Genomic DNA, 12,068 nt, shown 5'->3' on the forward strand with positions numbered 1-12,068 from the left:
TCGAGTTAGTCAAATACTGCCAAAGGACATTCTTACTATCCTTACCACTTCTCAGAACTCTGATGCTAGGAAGAGGAGAACAGATACAGAATGACTTGGAAGAATAAATGAGAAAAGTCTCTGCTGGTACATCGTGGCTAATTAACAACAGTCCTCACTGTACTCACGTGATCATGTCCTCGGGTTCTTTGTTTAGCATCTGAACGTTTGTTAGCATCATACACCTTCCTACTTCTTTATCAAGGTGCCTTAAAATATTGTCCACGGCTTTTCGTACTTGAGAGTAATATAATGACATGCCTGGAAAACGTGCATTACAGTTACATCTTTGACTAAATCCATCAAGGAATGAAATCCTAGTTTGTTCATCCTCTGTGACATGTTTTTACCGTAGACCATCTATGGGTCAGTCATTAAGCAGATCCTAATTCAATCCTTTTTCCGCTGAACTCTTAGCATAGTATCCTGGACTTGGTGGATGTTCACCAAATAATCACTTGAATTTAATAAACAGGAATTCTAATTGTTCAGAGGGAACTATTTTCTCGAAGAGTTAAAATAAAAAGGAAATGGAAAGTTTTACTTTTGAATTTTTATGTTTTTGGTTAGTACAAGAAAATTCACCATCGTTACTGATTATGTAAATAAAAATTAATTCTCATTTGGGGTTAGGATTGTAATAACTTTATTATTCTCTGAAACGTATGTGTGGATTTTTTTAGTAAAATAAAAATGACTTTTAAATTTTAAAATGAAGGTAAATGAGTTTTAGCTATAGTATTTTTACTGCTCTCATTAAATACAGTGTCAATGTTCTACTATGGAAGACAAATATGCATAGCCTATGTATTTCATATATGTATATGCATTTTATATATTTATGTATATAATACAAATGAAAAACAAATTGCTTTGTATTTAAAATTTGTATTTCAATGAAATAATTATTAATGATTATTTCTCATGCATTAAATCTTTCTGAACTCATTTGAGTTCAGAAATTAAAGATAAATATTTTATCTTTTTAATTAAAAGATAATTATCTTAAAGATAAATTAAAGATAAATTAAAGATAAATATTTTTATTTATTAAAGATAAATAATTTTATCTAATTATAGATTAGATAAATCTATAATTTATATTATAAATATAATTAAAGATAAATATTTTAAAGCAAAAAGTCTCCTCAAATTTCCCTCAGGTGTTTGACATAAAAATTATCTTAACAAAGGTTGTGGGAGGTTTCTAAATTCAGGTATTCAACAAGGAAGAAATCATCTCTTTGGATTAAAATAGCTAAACTAAAAAGAAAATAATCTCATGTAGGCTAAACCCACAATATAACCTGGCGCATGTGGGATTTGGAATGTTTAAAACACAGATTAAACTAATCTTACTGAAAAAAAAAAAGGAAAGGAACTATAAAAATGAACAAACTAACAAATGAATATTTATATGGTTGCTTTATAAACAGGATTATCTACCAAAGGATACAGATGGCTTAGAAATTTACTGTAAAATGTAGATAATCAATATTAGGAGTTTGAAAAGACCACAGATAAAAGTCTAACATTTAAATGGCAAAATGTTTACCAGGAAGTTCCAGAAAGTTTAAAGGGCAGTAAAAACAAAGCACAGCATGAATCAATCAAAACAATTAATGTTGGAATGTCTCGCCAGTTACTTTATAAAATTTTTTTAACAGTGTATCTCACCGAGGGTAAGGTTCCACTGGTCATTATAAGGGCTTAACAAGGCCCAGCTCTAGCACATCTTTAAGACCCACCTATCATTTTGGCTTCTTCTTCAGTTAGCGTTTTACTCAAATATGTTTTCTTCACTCTCAGTGTGTTTCCTGAAGGGAGAACAGCTCCTGTCACTGGCATGGGAGGCTCACCATCTTTCTGCTGCAAGCTATCGGCTATTACTAAGAATGCCCGTAAACCAATGTTCATTCTCTGTAAGAGATAATGTGTTCATGATAAAAAGAAAAGCCCAATTATTGTAGTTGAGTTAAACCATCAGTCTTTGAGAGAAGTCAGCATGGCGTGCTATCCCGATTAGTATGAGAAAGTAATTTAGAAGGCACAAGACTTTAGGCCAAACCTATGAGCGTAAAATGACGTTCCTGTCACTGTTTGTTGGCGCACCACGAGAAAACCACCAGAAAGATTTTCACCCTACTTGGAAGGTATGTTTGAGATGGTCACACCCAAGGAATTCTGGTGCACCTCAGAGGGAAAGGCAGCCGTCCTCTGGGGCAGCTGCAACTAAAGTAAACTGAGGAAAACAAGGGACTCCTATGTCTCCTGGAGGGAGAAAAATGCCACATGTGTTAATTCACAAAGACTGAATGAAAACAACAGGAATTCCAACTGTGAATCACAAAACACAAACGGTCCGCTGTGAATTGCGGGATGAGGACTCTTGATTCAAAAAGACTGGCAAGTTTGAAAATGAATTTTAAAAATTCCATGCCACTGAACCGTGTTACTGATAAAAACACATGAGCTTATGAGAAGAAATGCCATTCTGGGCCAGATCATTATCTTCCTCAGGCTCAGGGAAGGCATAATATGGGCTCTGAAAGATGACTCAGTGAGACAGTTGCTACCCATAGCAATGTCTTAAAAGGTCAGAAGGTACTAAAATATCTGTACTTCCTTAACAGCCATGTGTAACGCATTTATACTCATATTTTCATGAAGTAATACATGAATATATATTATATGAAGTAATAGGTTTCCAGCGTAGGCTACCACCTGCAGCAGAAAATAAACTTACTACTACCAACAATGATAATCTAGTTATAATTTACCGAGTCCCTAAAATGTATCCGGAATTGCTCATTAACTCTCATTTTTAAAACAGCGATGCAAGGAATGTGTAATTATTCCCATTTATCAGGTGAAGAAATTGAGGCCATATAAGTAGTAGGTAGAAAGCTAAATGTCCAAGTCAGGTTTGTCCAAAATGCCTATTCTGTGGTACATGGTTGCATTCTATAACAAAAAGTAATATAGACTTCTATTCATTTTGGAACTATTTATTCAAGCCTCAAGGAATAATGATATTTCAACCAGGATTTGGTGAACATTTCTCTGGCTCATTTGTATCCATGCAACGTGTACTTTATGATTTTATAGGCTTTAATAATATTCTCTCTCCAGTTTCTAGAATGAAAGAGCATTAACTTTAAAAAATTTAACTGTGTAGGGAAGTCCATTCATTTCCTCATTTATTTTAGTAGTTCATGAAATATGTTCTAGGCTTGTGTATTTCTCTCAAGACACAGCAACGTTTTGGATAAGGAAGTAGAATGTTCAATTCAGGAAATGCAGTATCAGTAGAATAACCATGGACTGATGTAAATGGTCAAGCCTCAATTATTTGCAAGTGGTATATCCAGTTTATGAACCACCCTGGCCAGTTCTCTTAGTTTTCCTTCCCTCTGGATAACACTAAAGGCAGAAGTAAGATGGGATAGTTTGGGACACATATTTTTATTTAATTTCATAAACAATTTCTTTTTGTATTTTGGGTAGTTCTGCATCATACCTCTCCCTTCTATTATCTGTCTGGCCTTAAGAAATCATTTAACTTTTCCAAGTCCAAGTCTCAGCTTCCTTTCTGTAAAAGGAGAGCAATAATACCTATTGATCATACAGGGCTATGGTGAGGTGCCTGAAGAGTTCCTGCTGTTAATTATATATCTGTAGGTTAGAGTCTCCACATTTATTTTTTAATGTCAAGTTTATTGAGGCATAATTCACATAGAGTAACACACACTCTTTTTAGTTTAGTTTATGATTCTTTGAATTTTGAGAAGCCTATGTAGTCAGGTAACTGCCATCAAAGTCAAGATACAAAATTATTTCCATCATCCCAAAAAGTTCCCTCGTGCCTCTTTACAGTCACTCCACCCCCCAACCCAGCATCTGACAATCATTGTCTAATTTCTGCCTGATAGTTTTGCCTTTTCCAGAATGGAATCAAATGGAACATAGCCTTTTGTGTCTTGCTTCTTTCATTTAGCATCAAGCTTTTGAGATGCTGTTGCAAAATCAGTAGTTTGTCCATTTTCATTGCTGAATAGTATTCCACTATATTGATGATGCACGACTTGTTACGCACTCACCAGTTGCTGAACGTTAATTGCTTTCCTATTTTTAGTGGCTATTACTAAAGCTGCTATAAATATTCATACAAACCTTTCCACACTTTCAGAGTTTTAATTTCTCCTAGATAAATACCTTGGGGTAGAAATGTTGGATCATTGGGTAAGTGTACATTTAACCTTAAACGAAATTGCCAAATTGTTTTCTAAAATGATTGTGTCTTTTTGCATTCTCACCAAAGTAGTATGAAGTTCCAAATGCTCCAAATCCTTCTCAGCACATCTCACTGTGGTTTTAACTTGCATTTCCCTAATGATTAACAATGCTGAACATCTTTTCATAAGTTTATCGGTCATTTGCATTTCTTCTTTGGGGAAGAGGCTCTTCATTTTGCCCATTTAAAAAACTGGGTTGTTTATTTTCCCACTGTTGTGTTGTGAGAGTTCTTCATATTCTAGGTACAAGTGCTTTATCAATATGTGTTTTGCAAGTATTTTTGCCCAGTCAGTAGCTCTATACTTTAATAACAGTCTTTATTAAAGTGCAGGCATTTTTAATTTTGATGATATTTATCAATTTTTTTCTTTCATGATTTATGATTTTTGTGTCCCAAGAAATTTTCACCCAACCAAAGGTCACAAAGCTTTTATCTTATGTTTTCTTCTAGAAGATTTACAATGTTGGATTTTACATTTAGGTTTATGATTCATTTTGACTTAATTTTTGCTTACTGTGCAAATTATGGGCTGAAGTTCATTATTTTGCAAGTGGATGTCCAGTGGTCCAGCACCATTCATTGAAAAGACTTTATCCATGGAAACAGCTTGAAAATGTTGTTGAAAATAAATTCACCTTCTATGCGTGGATCTTTTTCTGGATTCTTTATTCTGTTCCATTGGTCTTTATATTTACTCTTCTGCCAGTATGATAGTACTGTAGCTTTATAGTAAGTTTTGAAACCAGGACATGCCAGTCCTCCAATTTTCTTCTTCTTTTTCAGAATTACATTGGTTATTCTAGTTCCTTATAGTTTCCATATAAATTTTCGAATCAGTTTATTGATTTCTACAGAAAATGCTATAGGGATTTTAATTGGGATTATTATTGGGATTAGTTGAATATATAGATTAATTTGGGGACAACTGACCATTTTGATATCTTTCAATCCACAAACATTTTTCTCCATTTATTTTGGTTGTCTATGATTTTCCTCAATGTTTTTTAGTTTTCAGTATATAAATCTTACACATAATTTGTTAGCTTTGTTGATATTTTGTTTTCATTGCTATTATAAGTTGTTCAACTTCTATTTTTCATTACCATAATATAAAAATACATTGATTTTATATATTTATCTTTTTTTTAAGTAGGCTCCACACCCAACATAGGGCTTGAATTCACGACCCTGAGATCGAGAGTTGCATGTTCTACTGACTGAGCCAGCTAGGTGTCCCTATATATTTATCTTGTATCCTGCAAACTTTCTCAAATGATTATTAGTTAAGTAGGTTTTCTGTAGATCCTTTGGTATTTTCTACATAGGCAATCATGTTGTCAGTGAATCAAGAGTTTTATTTCTTCATTTCCAATCCTTATACCTTTTATTTCTTCTTTTTGCCTCTGGGACTGGCTAGGACCTCCAGGTCCATGTTATTTTAGGTCAAGGCAAGAATGAGAGAAATGGGTGGCCTAGAAACTTCTCACAGATGAGTAAATTCTTATGATGATGAGGATGCATATAGGAAGCCATCTTGGTCTGAACTAAAGTGAGACACGTAACTGGAAATTATTTAATTGTTGAATGGTGGTGCACTGTAGACTTTGTAGTAAGAGAATCCTTTACATCTCCAGGCCTTGTTCCACAAGCTATTTCCAAAATATTATTTAAGACACAAACTGAATATATTCCTTGAGAAGCTGTGCCCTACAACATATTTTATCAAGTGTGTGACATCTGCTTTATAGACTATTCTCATCCTTCTGTGTGCTATTGAGTGGGGTCCTAAATATGCCTTTAAGCTTCTAATTACCAACTACAGATAAACTCTCTCTTAACCCTATAAGCTCAAGAGAAATGAAAGAAGATACTCAAATATCTTTTTGTAGTTTTTAACATTAAAAACCCCAAATTTCCAACTGCTCTGCACAAAGAGGTTAACTAATTAATCACTGATTGAGGAGTTCGAGGGAAGAAAAAAGGGTAAGTTTTATACATGGTGATACTGATGGTAGCTTTTAATATGTTCTTTTTAGACTAATAACCTGGAAGTTCTGAGCATTGTTGAAGATAGTAAAGCCAGGACTCCTGAGAAGTGAAAAACATTTTGAGAAACCTTCCAGCAGGACAAGGCTCTTCAGCATAGAGTCCTGGGCCTCATTACGGCCCAAATGCCCTGGATTTGCATAGACTTTGTCCCTCTCGCCTTGGCCCACTGACCCTGGCTGCAGCCATTTCACAAGACCGTGATATCATTAGACACCAGACAAAAACTCCCAAACTCCCATTTTGGGGCTCCTCCATGTATCCCTAGATATATGGCAACCTTAGCACCAAGAAGAGAATACAGGCTGTGGTGGGAAGAAGCATAGGAAACCAGGAGACCTGGTTCCTCTTACTGCTAACCAGCTGCTGATTTTGAGCCTCTGTCCTCATTGACAGAATGAAGGAGCCAGACAATATCACAGTGATGATAGGAACAGTCTTAAAAAAAAAAAACAAAACCAAACTATGGTGGTTTTGTTTTTTTTTTTGGCTTAAGAGTTTGTAATGTCACAATATCACAAGTATTCCATGAGGTGATCTAGAAAAGTATTTTGTTCATTTTACTGGCAAAAAAAGCTGAAGTTCAGAGAGATAAATGTCATATAGCCAGTAAAAGTGGTAGAGCCTGTGTCAAGAGCAAATCTAATACTGCTGTCTTCTGGTTCAGTGTTCTTTCTACAATATCATAGGGAAAGGACTGCGAAGAGGCAGCCTGCCAGGCACGGTTCTGTTGGCCCACAGTGTTTTTAAAGTTTAAACTTGAATGTGCTTCTCATTTGCATAGGTCACTCCAACTGTGTGTCATACCCATCATTTCCACGATCTGCCTGGCCCTTGAGCTGTGATGCTGTCACAGAAACATATATTTATACATGATTCAATTTCACTGGATTTTAGTATTTTATTATTACATGTATTCATTCTTCTCTGTTTCATCACTTCCCAATACTCAACTTGTTAATCTGCATCAAAATAGTTATGTAACTGACTATTTAAATAAGTACTGACTAAATAAAACAACCTGACTTGTAGTGGCAGATTATCTTTTTTGGGCAAGGTTTACTCTATTTTACAAGAACTGAATATGGTAGCGCATCAACCTGCCATCATTCTAAGTCTATTCATCCAAAATCGGACTTCTGAAATTCCATCATCTATACTATTTAGTCACATAACATGGACAGAAACAAACAGAAGACTTTTTAGAGAAATGTCCTTTGCCCTATCCCCCAAAGTTACAAAGCAAAGGTATGGCTCTGTCATTACATGCTCTGTTAGAAGTATATAAAAGGATCATTCATACCTCTGGATTGAGACTGAAAGCTTTTGCTGGTTTTCCCACACAAAGAAAATCAAAAATAATTTCTTTCATTGCAAAATCTAAGCGTTCCTGTAGTGAAAAAGGGAAAACAAAACAAAGATATTAAAATACAAATTCAACGTGAAATGTCTATTTTCATTCTAGGTACCAAACAGTTGGCTGCTAAAAGAAGCAAGATACTGCTCAATTTTATGTGTCAAGAGAGTCCCTGAAGGAAGACCATGCCCACTGGAACCTTGGGTGAAGCTGCCTCTGTTTTCATGTGGTGCACAAAGATGTTTTCATTATATAATATGTGGAATTAGCCCCTAAAGCATGGAATGGCTAATGACAAAACAAAAAACAAATCCCCCAAAATGAAAACCCTAAACACCTGGAGTGTCTGGGCTTTTACACAGTCTCAACACTTCCTGCTTGTGTTACAAATGCTGATAACTTCTTGAAACTCAGTTTAAAATGTGTTTTTAAAAATACCACTGCAAGGGGCGCCTGGGTGGCTCAGTCGTTAAGTGTCTACCTTCGGCTCAGGTCATGATCCCAGGGTCCTGGGATCGAGCCCCGCATCGGGCTCCCTGCTCGGCAGAAGCCTGCTTCTTCCTCTCCCACTCCCCCTGCTTGTGTTCCCTCTCTCTCTGTGTCTCTCTCTGTCAAATAAATAAATAAAATCTTTAAAAAAAATAAAAATAAAAAAAATAAAAAATAAAAATACCACTGCAAGGGGCGCCTGGGTGGCTCAGTCGTTAAGTGTCTACCTTCGGCTCAGGTCATGATCCCAGGGTCCTGGGATCGAGCCCCACATCGGGCTCCCTGCTCGGCGGGAAGCCTGCTTCTCCCTCTCCCACTCCCCCTGCTTGTGTTCCCTCTCTCACTGTGTTTCTCTCTGTCAAATAAATAATTAAAATCTTAAAAAAAAAAACCCCACTGCAAAATGACTATTTTCTCCTATTCTCTAACATTTCAAGTCTTTTGGCTCATATTATAACGGACAATTCTGCAAGTGAAATGAATATCCAACAAATAAGATACATAATGGTACTTAAGTAAGAAAGCATAAGCCAGATTTTAATAATTTGAGACAGTGGCTACTATGATAGGATACATTCATTTTATACAACATATTCCAGAATAATCAATGTACATGCTCAGCCACGTGATAACTACAGGCAGAAAAATCACATTAATTCATCTGCCTGCAAAGCAAGTAATGTCTTTTCTCTAAGTGCACATATTACAGAGGCATCTCATTATACCAAACACACAGAGAGATACCAAATATTAAATAGTCTGTGAAGTAACAACTGAACCCTCCATCTTTATATCAGTATCAATTATACCTAACAGCATTTTCATGCTTATAATTTCCCCTCATCCATACAGCATTCTGAAGTACACTGGGCAAGCATTTCGCCCACATTTTACAGATAAAGATATAGAAGAAAGACGCTCTCTGATTTGTTAAGGGTATAGAGCTGGCTTGTGGCAGAGATTGAACTGGAATAATTATCTTCTCCCCTTGTTCTGTAAATTGCAAGGAAGTCAAAGTTGGGGTGTTTTAAAAGGAATAATCTTGGGTCTATATAGTAAACTAAATACTAAATACTATGTTTATTATTATTGGACCCAGTTTTTAAGGAAATTAATACCTGCAAAGTTATTAGAAAAGTTCTTGGCAAAGAGTAAGTGCTTAATAAATGCTACTATTTCTATTTCATTCTTCTTTCTCACAGGGTGAAAGAGCATTTTTATTCACTCTTCAAATTTCACAAAAATCATCTTTTGATTTCCTCCAAATGTCAGACTCTTTGCTTCCTCCTGACTTGCAGAATCCAGAGCAGAGAGTCAGGACAAAACAGGGACTAGGAGTCAAGAGACCCTTTTACTAATAGGCTCTGTGACCTTAGGTGAGTCACTCAAACTCTGTCTCTCAGTTCCTTCATTTGTCAAATGCTGAAAACGTTTAATGTACTCATGTCACTATTTGTTTTGAAGCAAAAAAAAAAAAAAAAAAAAAAAAAAAGCTATGTGTGAAAACACAAAACCATTCTGAAAAGTCTTTACACATAAGACACTACTTTGGACTCTTCATCTGGTAGTACTTCCTAGGAAAGAGACTGGCTACTTGAAGCCCATTAGATTACTCCCACTGCCAGAAGCTTCTCCATTACCTGGGCAATGAACTGGATGATTTTCACAAAGATGTTCAGAGGCATATCCCTTGGCACCACACCACGGGACCCTTTGGGGAAAAGTGTTGTGATGATGGTTATAAGACGGCTGAAAGATAGGGAGAAAAAAGAGAAGACAAGCAAGATTGGCTGAGCTCCAGTTCTGTAAGGGAAAATGGCAGATGCTTCATCTTATCTAAGTATCAGAGAGAATTTGGAAAAAGAAAACAAACCATTTCATCCCTTTTCCATTAGCATAATTACTCTATGAAAAGTTTTTCTGGAAAACTAAAGGCAGCTGGAAAATTATAGTCATTTGCTTTGCTAACATGGTGAAATGCAGCCTTGGACATGGAAACTGCTGGTCCTGGTAGATGCTGAAATTTCTGTAATGGCTGCTGAGCCAATGACTAAGGAAAGCTTGAAAATGTCCTTACCACTTAGATCTTTTAGAAACTGTCAGCTGAATAGTTTGTAGTTTGGTTAGTACAGGTAGCAATAAAACAAAACACCCTCTCCATTGGCTGAGAAATGGTTACTATTAACTCAGTAATATAGTTACCATTAACCCAAACCAGCTCCTTACCTCTGAGTAGCTGTGTTGCTTTCACATTTAATTCGAATCATGTAAACCCAAAGTAATCTGTACAGAGATTCCAGTGCAACTCGAGCCATCTTGGGGTCTTTATTCTACAACAGAAACCGGGATGTAAGATAGTATTTGATTTAAGATTTAATTAAGCTTAAGTGGAAAAAAAAGATTAAATGGTAATGTATGGAGAATATTCTTTTCTGAATTCCTAGAAATGCAGGGTCCCTACAAGGCACCTGTATCATCTGGGACTTATGGGGTATTTGACTTCACGTGTCCATTGGGTAAATAATCTATGAGGAGGGATCTAAACAGCCATGAGGGCAGGACAGGGTAGTTCAGGGGGAAATCATATTATTCTCTCTTTTGCCAAGATGAATGCTTGAAATTGCCTTCTTCCTCCAGCCCTAGGGAACCTGTATGCTCTAGCATTGAGAGAGAGAGAATCAATGTCCTCTTTCTTTTGTTGATTATGCCCTTTTTGCTTTGATTCCCCAAGCTCCGCAGCTCCTTATCTAATTACTCACCAACATTTATTGAGATGAATGTGTACTAAGCAGTGTGTTAGAGCGTGGGTTACAGAGATAAAAGATAATCCCTTTCCTTAAGTTGTTCACAACCTCTGGGGGATGGGAGATGGACAGTAAGTAATCAACTCTTAAGGCAGTAGAAAAAACTGGTAGGGAGAGGAGCTAGAGAATGGAAAGAAGGGCAAGATATGGAAAGCTCAAGGAGGGTCAGGAAAAATTTCCAGGGACAGATGAAAACTCAGTTGACATTTACTCATGTGTTCATTCAACCAAACATCTGAGTGGCTACAGTGGGCCAGGTACTGTGCTTGGCACAGTGTGGAATTTTGAGCAGTGTAGAAAGATGATGGGAAGGGAGAACACATGGAAGCTAAGAGAGCTGGAGAAGATACGTCACGTCTCAGAACCTGGGAACAGTTCACATGCCAGTGCATGGGGCCGGGTGAAAGACTAGTGGCTAATGAGGCCAGTGAGGAAGGCAGTGGTCACATGTGGGACCCCACATGTCTGGATCCATAAGGGGACCAGGGTTCTTTTTTTTTTTTAAAGATTTCATTCATTCACCTGATAGAGAGACAGCGAGAGAGGGAACAGAAGCAGGGGCAGAGGGAGAGGGAGAAGCAGGCTTCCCGCTGAGCAGGGAGCCCGATGCGGGGCTCGATCCCAGGACCCTGGGATCACGACCTGAGCTGAAGGCAGACGCCCAACGACTGAGCCACCCAGGCGCTCCAAGACCAGGGTTCTTATGATGGTGACAGGATGCCACTAAGATCAAGGGGACCACCAAAGAAGTCCCTGCCTACAGTGAAGGGAAAGAAAGGAGCAGAGGCAGGGAGACCAGCTATGGCAGAGCTACTGGCTTCCAGGCAATAACAAGCCAGAGGGGAAGGAATTGATTCTTTCCCCACTGTCCATCTGACTCTAATTATATTCCTCTTGATTTAAAAATCATGGGTTGGGTGGTTTCCCTGATGCCTGTGCAACCCATGTAACATTTCTTGGCATGGCATGACTGACCAATCAATATGTAGTTCTAACCTACCTTTCTGCCTCCCTTCCCTCTATTCTCCCACAAGCC

At 37.2% G+C, this 12,068-nt stretch overlaps 1 protein-coding gene across 8 annotated transcripts in view; it reads right to left on the reverse strand.

The window, feature by feature from the left end:
- FRY (FRY microtubule binding protein) overlaps nucleotides 1-12,068 on the reverse strand; it is a 348,688-nt gene that overhangs the window by 133,642 nt on the left and 202,978 nt on the right. For all 8 annotated transcript variants that reach the window (XM_045869273.3, XM_054506292.1, XM_064586228.1 and 5 more), the window contains 5 exons: nucleotides 10,455-10,558; nucleotides 9,869-9,977; nucleotides 7,686-7,772; nucleotides 1,788-1,959; nucleotides 168-300 (listed from right to left, as the gene is read on the reverse strand). In XM_045869273.3, the coding sequence (XP_045725229.1) occupies nucleotides 168-300; nucleotides 1,788-1,959; nucleotides 7,686-7,772; nucleotides 9,869-9,977; nucleotides 10,455-10,558 (605 nt within the window). The remainder of the gene's footprint in view (nucleotides 1-167; nucleotides 301-1,787; nucleotides 1,960-7,685; nucleotides 7,773-9,868; nucleotides 9,978-10,454; nucleotides 10,559-12,068) is intronic.

The sequence above is a fragment of the Mirounga angustirostris genome, unplaced genomic scaffold (assembly GCF_029215605.1).
Source record: "Mirounga angustirostris isolate CCGP_5_RB_7025 unplaced genomic scaffold, mMirAng1.0.hap1 SCAF_3, whole genome shotgun sequence".
Taxonomy (NCBI): Eukaryota; Metazoa; Chordata; class Mammalia; order Carnivora; family Phocidae; genus Mirounga; species Mirounga angustirostris.